Source organism: Pristiophorus japonicus, chromosome 1, assembly GCF_044704955.1.
Source record: "Pristiophorus japonicus isolate sPriJap1 chromosome 1, sPriJap1.hap1, whole genome shotgun sequence".
Lineage (NCBI taxonomy): Eukaryota > Metazoa > Chordata > Chondrichthyes > Pristiophoridae > Pristiophorus > Pristiophorus japonicus.
This window is the reverse complement of record NC_091977.1, coordinates 226,570,966-226,583,585: the sequence shown is the minus strand read 5'-3', so window position 1 is coordinate 226,583,585 and position 12,620 is coordinate 226,570,966. Positions and strand designations below refer to the sequence as shown.

At 46.1% G+C, this 12,620-nt stretch overlaps 1 protein-coding gene across 1 annotated transcript in view; it reads right to left on the bottom strand.

Annotated features, from left to right (window-relative positions):
• The window catches only part of fam189a2 (family with sequence similarity 189 member A2), a 159,302-nt gene that overhangs the window by 79,656 nt on the left and 67,026 nt on the right, over positions 1 to 12,620 (bottom strand). Inside the window, exon 3 of the mRNA XM_070887276.1 lies at positions 9,718 to 9,828. Within this exon, the coding sequence (XP_070743377.1) occupies positions 9,718 to 9,828 (111 nt within the window). The remainder of the gene's footprint in view (positions 1 to 9,717; positions 9,829 to 12,620) is intronic.

Sequence of the window (12,620 nt, the reverse complement as noted above, 5' to 3'; positions counted from 1 at the left end):
AGCCAATGCAGTGGGCAAGCTCCAACCGATTGCTATTGCGTCCAGAAGTCTATCAAAGGCTGAAAGAGGCTACAGCATGGTCGAAAAGGAGGCTTTAGCCTGTGTTTACGGTGTAAAAAAGATGCACCAATACTTGGTTGGACTCAGGTTTGAGTTAGAGACAGACCACAAGCCCCTAATCTCACTGTTTTCGGAAAGCAAAGGCATAAACACCAATGCACCCAGGGAGGTTCCACTTAATCTCTGGTCCTGGCCCTCAAAACCATGGTCCAGAATCCATGTGGATTATGCGGGCCACTTTCTGGGAAAGATGTTCCTGGTTGTTGTAGACGCCTAATACTGGCATCCAGCACGTCCACAGCCACCACTGAAAGTCTCAGGGCCATATTTGCCACCCATGACTTACCCGACATTCTTGTCAGTGACAATGGTCCGTGCTTCACCAGCTCGGAATTCAATGAACTCATGACCCGTAATGGCATCAAGCATGTCAGATCTGCCCTGTTCAAGCCCGCATCCAACAGCCAAGCGGAGTGGGCAGTCCAAACCATAAAGCAGAGCTTGAAACGTGTCACGGAAGGCTCCTTACAAACCTGCCTGTCCTGGGTACTGCTCAGCTACAGGACATGACTCCACTCACTTACCGGGGTTCCTCTTGCAGAATGAAACAAGCACTCAAAACCAGGCTCTCCTTAGTACACCCTGAACTCATTGATCAGGTGGAAACCAGGCATTATCAGCAAAACACGCGCTGTATTATGTGACATCACTGTAATTGTGCTGAATTACGGTCAGCGCCCCAAATGGGTCGCCGGCATTGTATTAGTCAAGGAGGGGAATAGAGTGTGTGTTGTCAAACTGCTTAATGGTCAAATGTGCAGAAAACATTCAGACCAAACCAAATTACGATTCACAGATAACCAGGAACCAAGAGGACCTCATTTTCAGCGACCCCTGACACACGTCCAATGGACAACAGACCTCGCTGCCAACCACGAGGATGATCCCACCATCCCCAACAGTCCAGCCCAATCAGTCGCGCTGCAAGACAGCAGTGGCCCAACCAACTCACTCAGGCCAGAAGCGACACTCAGACGGTCAACCAGGGAGCACAGGGTTCCAAGTCGCCTTAACCTGTAATCAACTCACATCAAAGACTTTGGCGGGGAATGATGTCATGTATGCAAACTCTTTGTATTCACTATGTAACTATGTACGATGTACCACCTGAGGGCGCTGCTTTTGGAGACCCAGGGGTTTCCTGCCCTGGTGTGCAGGGGCATATAAAAGGCAGCTAGCCATGCTGCTCCTCACTTTACAGTCTTATTAAATGGACTGAAGTCATACAGCTCTTACTCACAGTACAAGGCCTCGTGAACTTATTCGATGGTAATTGCAGACATAATACCCTCAAAGCCTCCTTGATAAAGTGCAACATCCCCACCGGCACCTGGGAATCCCTGACCAAAGACCGTCCTAAGTGGAGGAAGTGCATCCGGGAGGACACTGAGCACCTTGAGTCTCGTCGCCGAGAGCATGCAGAAACCAAGCGCAGACAATGGAAGGAGCATGCGGAAAATCAGACTACCCACCCACTCTTTCCTTCAACCACTATCTGTCCCACCTGTGACAGAGACTGTAATTCCCGTATTGTACTGTACACCTCACCTGAGAACTCACTTTTAGAGTGGAAGCAAGTCTTCCTCGATTTCGAGGGACTGCCTATGATGATGGTGTGTGTACACGTGTGTGTGTGTGTGTGTGTGTGTGTGTGTGTGTGTGTGTACGTGTGTACGGTGTGTGTGTATGTGTGTACGGTGTGTGTGTATATACGTGTGTGCGTGCGTGTGTGCGTGTGTATGTGTGTACGGTGTGTGTGTGTGTATATACGTGTGTGCGTGTGTGTGTGTATGTGTGTGTATGTGTGTACGGTGTGTGTGTGTGTGTATATACGTGTGTGCGTGCGTGTGTGTACGGTGTGTGTGTGTGTATGTGTGTGTGTGTGTACGTGTGTACGGTGTGTGTGTACGTGTGTGTGTATGTGTGTGTGTATGTGTGTACGGTGTGTGTGTATGTGTGTACGGTGTGTGTGTATGTGTGTACGGTGTGTGTGTGTGTATATACGTGTGTGCGTGCGTGTGTGTACGTGTGTACGGTGTGTGTGTGTGTGTGTGTGTGTGTGTACGTGTGTACGGTGTGTGTGTACGTGTGTGTGTGTACGTGTGTACGGTGTGTGTGTATGTGTGTACGGTGTGTGTGTATGTGTGTACGGTGTGTGTGTGTATGTGTGTACGGTGTGTGTGTATGTGTGTACGGTGTGTGTGTATGTGTGTACGGTGTGTGTGTGTGTGTACGTGTGTACGATGTGTGTGTATGTGTGTACGGTGTGTGTGTGTGTATATACGTGTGTGTGTGTGTGTGTACGTGTGTACGGTGTGTGTATGTGTGCACGGTGTGTACGTGTGTACGGTGTGTGTGTATGTGTGTACGGTGTGTGTGTGTGTGTGTATATACGTGTGTGTGTGTGTGTGTGTACGTGTGTACGGTGTGTGTGTATGTGTGCATGGTGTGTACGTGTGTACGGTGTGTGTGTATGTGTGTACGGTGTGTGTGTGTGTGTATATACGTGTGTGCGTGCGTGTGCGCGATTGCAAGAACCAGGGCTCAAAAAAGGTTTTTTTAAATGAGTGAATCCTGCTTCTCACTCACTCAATTCAACTGTGATTTGTAACATTTTATACCTATCTAGCAACTCACACGTGAAATGATATCATTTAATAAAACTTCTGTGTAAAATCGTACACACAAATTATGTCTGGCCTATGCATTGGAGAAGGATAGCGGTATCAGAAAGCAGCATGGTTGATTTTGTTCTGCATGAGGACAGGTCATGGCTTTTAATGACAATGCAGAACATTTTACAGCTCAGGAAAATCCATTTATCTTGCTTTCATCAATTTTGCTAAGGGTTTTGACACGTGACTCTCATGAAGGACTACCCATTATTTTGTTGGGTGCTTTCTGCCCTTATTCATCCAGATGTTTTGACTTCCGTATCTGAAGATTATTGTGCAAGCTAAGTCCCTGCTCCCTAAGGGCTCAAGCATGTCCTTCCCATTGATGTCGAAGTAGGTTTTGATCGAGTGCCCAGAATAATGAACAGAGAACCCTTTTTGTAATTACTTTGGCAACTAGAATCATAGAATGATACAGCACAGAAGGAGGCCATTTGGCCCATTGTGCCTGTGCCGGCTCTTTGAAAGAGCTCTCCAATTAATCCCACTCACCTCACCCCCCCCCCCCCCCCCCCCCACCCCGCAACCCCCTGCTCTTCCCTCATAGCCCTGTAAATGTGTTCCGCAGACTAGATTTATCCCATGTCCCCACTTGGGCCTCCACAGACTCTTCCCCGACCTTGAAAGTGGCAGATTAATATTAACAACAGGCCTTATTTCAATGTTAAAAGAAATGTTTTAAAATGTAAGTAAACAAACAAATGATAACTGCAATATATATATATATATATATACACACACATATGTTTAAGGGAGTTGTTACATTGTGCTGAATCCCTGTATAAAGACATTTATAAGCAATTTACAATATCTATATTAAGCTGAATTTCCAAATAACTTTATATATGTTGTACTTTTTTTTATTGTTTCATCAACTACAAGAAAGTCAGAGACTCATTGCACACTTCTCCTCAAACTCGAAAGTTGGTGAATAGGTCCAGGTTAATAACAGGTTCATACCCAAAAACAGTAACTGGGCTTACTGGAATATGAATAACAGTGGATGTAAAAGTTCCCATGGCACTATTTTGAAGAAGAGCAGGGGGCTTCTTCCTGGTGTCCTGAGCCAATATCTATACCTCAATCAGCAGCACAAAAAAACCCAGATGATCTGGTCATTATCACATTGCTGTTTGTGGGAGCTTGCTGTGCACAAATTGGCTGCTGTGTTTCCTGACATTACAGCAGTGACTGCACTTCATTGGTTGTATACTGCTTTGGGATGTTCTGAGTTTGTGAAAGGTGCTATATAAATGCAAGTTCTTCTGATTGAAACATAGCAATGGTCATTCAACAAAGCTTCACTTGCAAAGTGGATTTTCTTTTAACCTGGGTGAATTTACCAAGGGTGAGAAAGGTTATATCCTGTGCATTTTTAATGTCAGCAGTTGCTGACGGTTAGCAACCACGTGTCTGTCTAACAGCTGATAAGGAGATTCTAAGATCTGGGATGACAGCTGTTTGCCGGAGGCTAGAGTATGTGAACATGAACTCAAATATCCAGGGTTTGGTGGCGACAGACTAGAGATTGGGTTGCAGGGAGTGTTTGCAGAAACTCTACACTTTCCACTGGAGGATTCCCTGTATTTATGCTGTGTGGACTGAGTGCAGCTAGGCACAATGGTGGCAATGCATTTACGTGCTTCATAGTGACTTTTACTGCTCACTATGCTGTCGTGGCGGAATGGGTGTGCACCGATCATGGGCTCAAATCCAATTCCCAGAGACAAAAGCCCATCCTAGGCCCCTACACAACATTTTTTTTAATTCATTCACAGGATGTAGGCGTCGCGGACAAGACCAGCATTTATTGCCCATCCCTAATTTCCCTCGAGAAGGTGGTGGTGATCCACCTTCTTGAACCGATGCAGACCGTGTAGTGAAGGTACTGAGAGGGAGGGTGTTCCAGGATTTTGGCCTGGCGACGATGAAGGAACGAATAAAAGGTGCCCTCTAGCAGTTGTTGTTGTTGTCAAGTAAAGCCTGAAAAGCTTCTCGCAAGCTACGGAGGGGCTCAATTCCACCTTTGTTCCTCTGGAGAAGGGAACTAAAACACTGGATGTAATTTCAGTTTATGCAGGAGTCTTGACCCCCCCCCATAACACTGATCTGGATACTGAAAAGTGCATGGTCAGAAACAGTCTATCCTGCTTGGAACTCTGACTAACGGAATAGATGAGTCATTAAGAGGAGCTCTCAAGCTCATTTTCTTTTCAAAAGGAAAGGTGGTTCTGTGATCTTATGTCCCTAGCAAGAGGCCCCACTCACAGGGAGCACTTGACAACAACACCAACAACCTACATTTATATAACGCCTCTAACATAGTAAAAAATCCCATGGCGTTTCACAGGAGCGATTCACAAACAAAATTTGACAAGCAGACCACATAAGGACAAATTAGGACAGGTGACTGTCGGCTTTAAGGAGCGTTTTAAAGGAGGTAAAAGAGGTAGAGAGGCGGGGAATTCCAGAGCTTAGGGCCTCGGCAGCTGAAAGCACGGCCGCCAATGGTGGAGCGATTAATTTTGAGATGCACGAGAGGCCAGAATCGGAGTAGCGCAGTAGCGGAGTAGCGGAGTAGGGATGGAGGAAGTTACAGAGATAAGGAGGGATTTGAAAACAAGGATGAGAATTTTAAAATCGAGGTGTTGCCAGACCGGGAACCAATGTAGGTCAGCGAGCACAGGTGATGGGTAAATGAGACTTGGTGCAAGTTACGACAGAGGGTTTGGATCATGGTTTACAGGAAAGTGCATGTAGAGATGGGACTGGGGGGTGTGGGGGGGGAGGAGGCGGAGCGGGGCGGGTAGAAATTCATCAGGTATGGGTGCAAAACTAGCCACAATAAGTGCCCGAACCAGGAGTCCCAGACTTGGGCCTTGGGCCTTGGGCCTCAACTGAATAATCCAGGCTAGTCGCGGAACTTGTCGCACCTCAACAGGCAGCTCGCCCTTCTATACGATCAAATTCCGGGCCACCACACTTGCTAACATATAACAATAGATCTTTAACTTTAAATTATGGTACTGTCCTTTATCCTAACAAGTAAAATAATAGCTGTGGTAGTGTCAGCCAGTGGCACAGTGGGTAGCACCCTTACCTCTGAGTCAGAAGGTTTTGGGTTCAAGCCCCATTCCAGAGACTCGAGCACAGAAAATCTAGCCTGACACTCAAGTGCAGTACTGAGGGAGTGCTGCACTGTCGGAGGTGCCGTTTTTCCAACGTTAAACTGAGGCCTCGGTGCTCTCTCAGCTGGATGTAAAAGACCCAAGGGCAATATTTCAAATGGGTGTAATGGCCAATATTTATCCCTCGACCAACATGACTAAAAACAGATTATCTGGTCATGGTCACATTGCTGTTTGTGGGAGCTTGCTGTGCACAAATTGGCTGTTACATTTCCTACATTACTACAGTGACAGTACTTCAAAAAGTACTTCAATGGATGTAAAGTGCTTTGGGATATCCGGTGGTTGTGAAAGGCGCTATATAAATGCAAGTTCTTTCTTTGCTGTGTAGGGTTGGCAACTCGGCTTGAATGTATTCCTCGCGGTTTCATCACATTGACTCTCCCGCCATCGGTCCCCCAACATGTCCGACCTCGCAGTGCCCCACCATTGGTCACCCAACACATCTGTCCTCGTGGTGCCCTGCCCCTACCCTCCCGCTATTGGTCGCCCAACACGTCTGCCCTTAGGGTGCCCCGCCCCCATGGCCAATTCGAAAACGAAATGACTTCATTACCCCATTGGATGAGTCTGCACTGTCAAACAGCCTTTTTTCCCATCTGCAATATTTTAATAACTAACAATCAGAAGTCTTCAAAGAAAATGAAAACAAAAACTCAATTATTTTTAATGGTCCCTATGATTTTTCTCCTGAGGTTGCTCCCAGCAGTGTCCTGGAGATGAATCTTCAACTCCTGGAGCCTCCAGGACAATCCTGGAGGGTTGACAACCCTAATGTTGCATCTAGTCATTCAACATATTGTGCCAGGGAAATGGGTTGGAAGGTAAGCTGCTCCAGCCCACCTACGTAACTAATGATAGTCAGGGAGGAGTAGCAGAATCACCATTCGCCCTAAATTTTTAATGCAAAAACTGTCTTCATAGGATGGAGAGTAGCACAGCACATTATAATTACAAAGCACCGTGCTACAAGACTGGGTCAACTCTGGCCCATCCCAATTATTCCACACACCACCACAGTCCTTGTGGATAGGGTGAGATGAAGTGGGGTGGGAGGAGGCTCGTGTGGAACATAAACATCTGAATGGACCAGCTGGGCCGAATGGCTTGTTTCTGTGCTGTACATTAAACCATCCCCCTTTTGTTCTTCCATCTCCCCGCACACCCCCGCCACATCCCCCTTTTCCCTGGCTCTGCATTTGTTTAAAAACTGTAACTTCTTCCTGTTCAGATGAAAGGTCATCAATGAAACAGCATCTGTTTCTCTCTCCACAGATGCTGCCTGAGCTGCTGAGTGTTTTACAGCATTTCCTGTTTTTATGCTCGATGGTAACCCTAATCATGGCAGTCTCATGCAGAGCAAGGACGACCCTTTCTTTAAAAGGTTTTATGTGCGCCCCAGGAGGCTCATTCTTGTATAAAACGCTATCTTTGAGCAGTTTAAAAAAAAAATTGAACAGCCTACAAAGACCGCTGCTTAAGCTGCTCAACATCGCTACCATTGGACAGAGGCAGTCACATTTCTCGGAGGGGGTCCTTAATCAAGCGACCCTGTTTACATATTCCATGGATGAGACGTTAAACTGAGGCCCCCTTCTGCTCTCTCAGGTAGGCGTAAAAGATCCCATGGCCACTATTTCGAAGAAGGGCAGGGGAGTTCTCCAAGGTGTCCTGGCCAATATTTATCCCTCATCCAAAATCACTAAAAAGCAGATGATCTGGTTATTATCACATTACTGCTTGTTGGAGCTCGCTGTGCGCAAATTGCTTGCCGTGTTTCCTACATTACAACAGCGACTACACTTTCAAAGTACTTCATTGGCCGTAAAGCGCTTTGGGACATCCTGGGGTCGTGAAAGGCACTGTTATAAATACAAAGGGCTGAAAATTCGGTATTGCCCGTTTTGAGGCGGTGACAGTGTCGGGCGATGTTGTATTGCCCCAAGAGGAGAATGGAGCGCTAAGAGAAGCATTCCACGCTCCTTTTAGGGTGCTAACGGAGTGATAGCGCAGGAGGCCAACTCAATTACTTGGCGCTAGGATGCCGGCATGTTAGCGTGGGAAGCTGAAAAAAAAAAATCCTTGTGAAAATTTCAATGCACTTCCCCACAACTGCAACAAATAAATAGAAGTTGAAAAACTGAAATGTCATCATTTACCTTGTACCCCGGACGATATCGCACCGAGATCAACGCTGGACTGACTGCTTTCCCCAGCTGGTGTGAGCAGGCGAAAGAGTAAATTTTCCAAACGTGCGACTATGGGGGTGTTGCACACTCGGTGACATCATCGAGTGGGCTGTGCTAGCGAGCACAGCGCAAACTGTCAGCGCCGCCACTAAACCTTCACTGAAGTTCGTGGCAGGAGCGGACAACGCGGCACTCAGGCGGGAGGTGCTTAACGGCCCCTTAGCGCCCCTCTCAGGCTCTAATGGTGTTGCTAAACAACCAAATTTCTCGCCCAAGGTCTTTAAAGGTAACATTGAAAATTGGAGAAAGATTGATCCAATTGCCTCACACACCAGGGGATAACTATAAAGCAGGATTGTCTTAGAAACATCGAAAATAGGTGCAGGAGTAGGCCATTCGGCCCTTCGCGCCTGCACCACTATTCAATAAGATCATGGCTGATCATTCACCTCAGTACACCTTTCTTGCTTTCTCTCCATACCCCTTGATCCCTTTAGCCGTCAGGGCCAAATCTAACTCTCTCTTGAATATATCCAACGAACTTGCATCAACAACTCTCTGCAGTAGAGAATTCCACAGGTTAACAACTCTCTAATGAAGAAGTTTCTCCTCATCTCAGTCCTAAATGGCTTACCTCTTATCCTTAGACTGTGACCCCTGGTTCTGGACTTCCCCAACATCGGGAACATTCTTCCTGCATCTAACCTGTCCCGTCCCGTCAGAATTTTATATGTTTCTATGAGATCCCCTCTCATCCTTCTAAACTCCAGTGGAGCGAGATTTTTACCCAGCCTCTCGATTAGAATCGATGTGTGACACAAAGAGACCAAGAGAGTGGAACAAAAAAAAACTCAATGTCCTGCTAGAAAAAGAAGTCAATAAATGTCTAAACTTTTATTTGGCAGATTTTTCAGTTACGTGGAGCGATTGGGGAAGCTGGGGTTGTTCTCCTTCGAGCTGAGAAGGTTACAGGGAGATTTGATAGATAGTAGGTGTTCAAAATTATGAAGAGTTTTGATAAGACTAAATAAGGAGAAACTGTTTCTACTGGCAGAAGGGTCAGTAACCAGAGGACACAGAGTGAACGTGATTTGCTAAAGTACCATAGGCGAGATGAGGAAACATTCTTTTACACAGCAAGTTGTTACAATCTGAAACGCGGTGCCTGACCGGGTGGTGGAAGCAGATTCGATAGTAACTTTTGAAGTGAATACTTGAAGTGGAAACATTTACAGGGCTATGGGGAAGGAGCAGGGGAAGTGGGACTAATTGGATAGCTCTTTCAGAGAGCCGGCACAGAGACGATGGACTGAATGGCCTCCTTCTGTGCTGTATGATTCTACAATTGTTTGTGGGAATATCATATCATGGCACTAACAAATGCTAAATCAAAGCATAGCACTCCTTTATGAATGGGGCTTCGCCTTATTCAATTTGGCATTTAGTTCTTCAGAAGTGCATTGAATAGTTCAATATCGGAACCCCATTACCAGAGTCCGTCACCCTCATAACGCTAATCGATAGGAGACATCCCAACGCACTCACCAGCTTACAGTCCACGATGCCAGATACAAACTGAGCACTCTGACATGAGAGAACGAACCCGGCCAAGTTGAGCAGGATGCAGACAACAGACAGCAGGATGAACAGGTTCACCTACAGCAAGAGAAGACACCAATCAACAAAGGTTCACTTTTCCACCAGTTAAGCACAAAACGACACGTACATTCATGCATTCCTTCAAAGGGGAAATCAGAGAGTTGCTTGCATAGGATTATCAAAAAGACTGAACAAGCTGGGACTGTTTTACTCTAGAAAAGAGACAGCTGAGGGGTAATGTTTCCCCTGATTGTTTTTGGATACACAGCCCCTATAACAGGCTGCGCGGCCCATTCAAATCTCCGTGGTTTGTCCATGCAAAAGCCAGTGAGCCGACAGCGCGGGGCCTCCAGAAAGCTGCGCGGGGACACAACTTAAAGGAAACATTGCTGAGGCAGACCTGATAGAGACCTGATAGAGGTCTTTCAGATTATGAAAGGGTTCGATAGGGTAGACAAAGGGAAGATGTTTCCACTTGTGGAGGGAGTCCAAAACTTGGGGCCATCAATATAAAATAATCACCAATAAATCCAATAAGGAATTCAGGAGAAACTTGTTTACCCAGAGAGTGGTTAGAATGTGGAACTCGCTACCACAGGGAGTGGTTGGGGGGAATAGCATAGATACATTTATGGGGAAGCTGGATAAACACATGGAGAAAGGAATAGAAGGATATGCTGATAGGTTGTGATGAAAAAGGATGGAAGGAGGCTGGTGTGAAGCATAAACACCGGCTGAGCCAGTTGGGCCGAATAGCCTGTTTCTGTGCTGTACCGTTTACGTACTGGTGGGAGAAGATGGTAGTGACCTCGATCATTCAAACTCTGAGCTTCAAAACTCAACAACAACTCTGATACGGCAAAGCATGGAGAGCGAAAAGGCAGTCAGTGACCTTTCGTACCAAGATTTGAAACGCGTGAAATGACAGGACTGGAAATCACAAACTAAATTTGAATAAAAATGCCACAGCTTGAATAACGTTTGGTCAAAATTCCAGTTCAGGAAACTCCCAGTAGGGACAGGGAGAAAAATCCACTCTGGAAACTATTGAAATCCCCACTGACATTCAAACCAAAATTTGTAAATACAGCTTTAAAGAAATGTATGGTGTGAAAGAACACTCAATAAGCAGTTCACAAATACCACTTCTATCTATTTAAAGATGAAACAGGCAGTCCATAGTTTTGCTATACACTTTCGTCTCTCCCCATTTACTACTCAAAGGAGCAGACGTACAAAGAGCTGGTTAAATGCACATGTACCCTCTAATCACAAGTGCCAACCATCGGAATTTCACACCGACTCTCAGCATGTCAAGGTTCATGGACAACAATCAGTGGAAACTGGGCCCTACTGAGCTGGATAGATCTACCAAAGAGCTGACACAGGCACAATGGGCTGAATGACCTCCTTCTGTGCGGTATCATTTTGGGTAGACCTGGAAGGAGTCAGCATGAGAGGTGAAATTACGTAAACAGTGCGAAACCCGAGGACAGTATGGTCCTGGAAGGAGTTGGCATCAGAGGCAGCAGTTCAAATCCAGCATAGACCATTTGGGGTAGACCTGGGAGGAGTGACGTCACAGGACAGCAGGTAGGTGATTGGTGGGTGAGTATTAGCATTTTTCTCTCTCTAACTTAACTAGATAAACTAATTAATATAACTATAAATAATGGTTAGAATAAAGACTTTAAGAGAGCAAGAGAAACAGCTGGAAGTAAAGGTAGGCCTGACTTTTAAGATTCTTAGGAGGTGAAATTCCGTTGCGACCCATTTGGGGGCAGTAACATCCTGGAGGCGGGACATTTTGCACCTGGCATGGAAGTCCTGCCCTGCTCGAAAAATTCTGGTTACCGCCCCCGAAAGGAAGTGGAATGCAAAATAACGTGCTCTGAGGGTGGAGAGTGAACAGCTAGAGGTCGTGGTCCATATCATTATCAATGACATAGGTAGTGAGAGGGCTGAGGTCCTGCAGGCAGATTTTAGGGAGTTAGGAAAGAGATTAAAAAGCAGGACTTCAAAGGTAGCAATCTCCAGATTGCTCCCAGTGCCACGAGCTAGTGAGTATAGAAATAGGAGGATAGAGCAGATGAATATGTGGCTGGAGAGATGGTGCAGGAGAGAGAGCTTCAGATTCCTGGGACATTGAGACCGGTTCTGGAGGAGGTGTGAACTGTATAGGCCAGACAGGTTGCACCACAACAGAGCTGGGACCAATATCCTCACGGGGGCGGGGGACACACATTGCGAGTGCTGTTGGGGAGGGTTTAAACTAATTTGGCAGGGAGATGGGTGCCAGGTTGTAGCATTTGATGGGAGAAACAAAGTGCACAAAGGATTGGGAGAGACAGATAGCACTGGAGTAAGAAATAGTGAGGTATTAGGTGGGATCAGACTAAGAGAGAATACAAGGAGGTCTAAGGTAGGTTTACCGTGCATGTGTGTAAATGCACAAAGCGTGGTAAATAAGGTTGGTGAGTGGCAGGTGCAAATAGCTACATGGGAATAAGATGTTGTGGCGATAACGGAGACCTAGCTCAAAAAAGGCCAGGATTGGGTATTAAATATTCCTGGATACTAGGTGTTCAGGAAAGATGGGAAAGGAAAGAAAGGATGTGGGATTGTAGTATTGGTTAAGGAGAATATTACAGTGCTGGAGAGAGAGGGATCAAGGACGGAATCTATATGGCTAGAGTTAAGAAACAATAGAGGTGCCATTAAACTACTAGGTGTACTCTATAGGCCACCAACTAGTGGGAAAAATATAGAGGAGTAAATTTGCAGGGAAATTACAGGGAGGTGCAAGAACTATAGAGGAGTGATAATGGGGGACTTCAATTATCCCAATA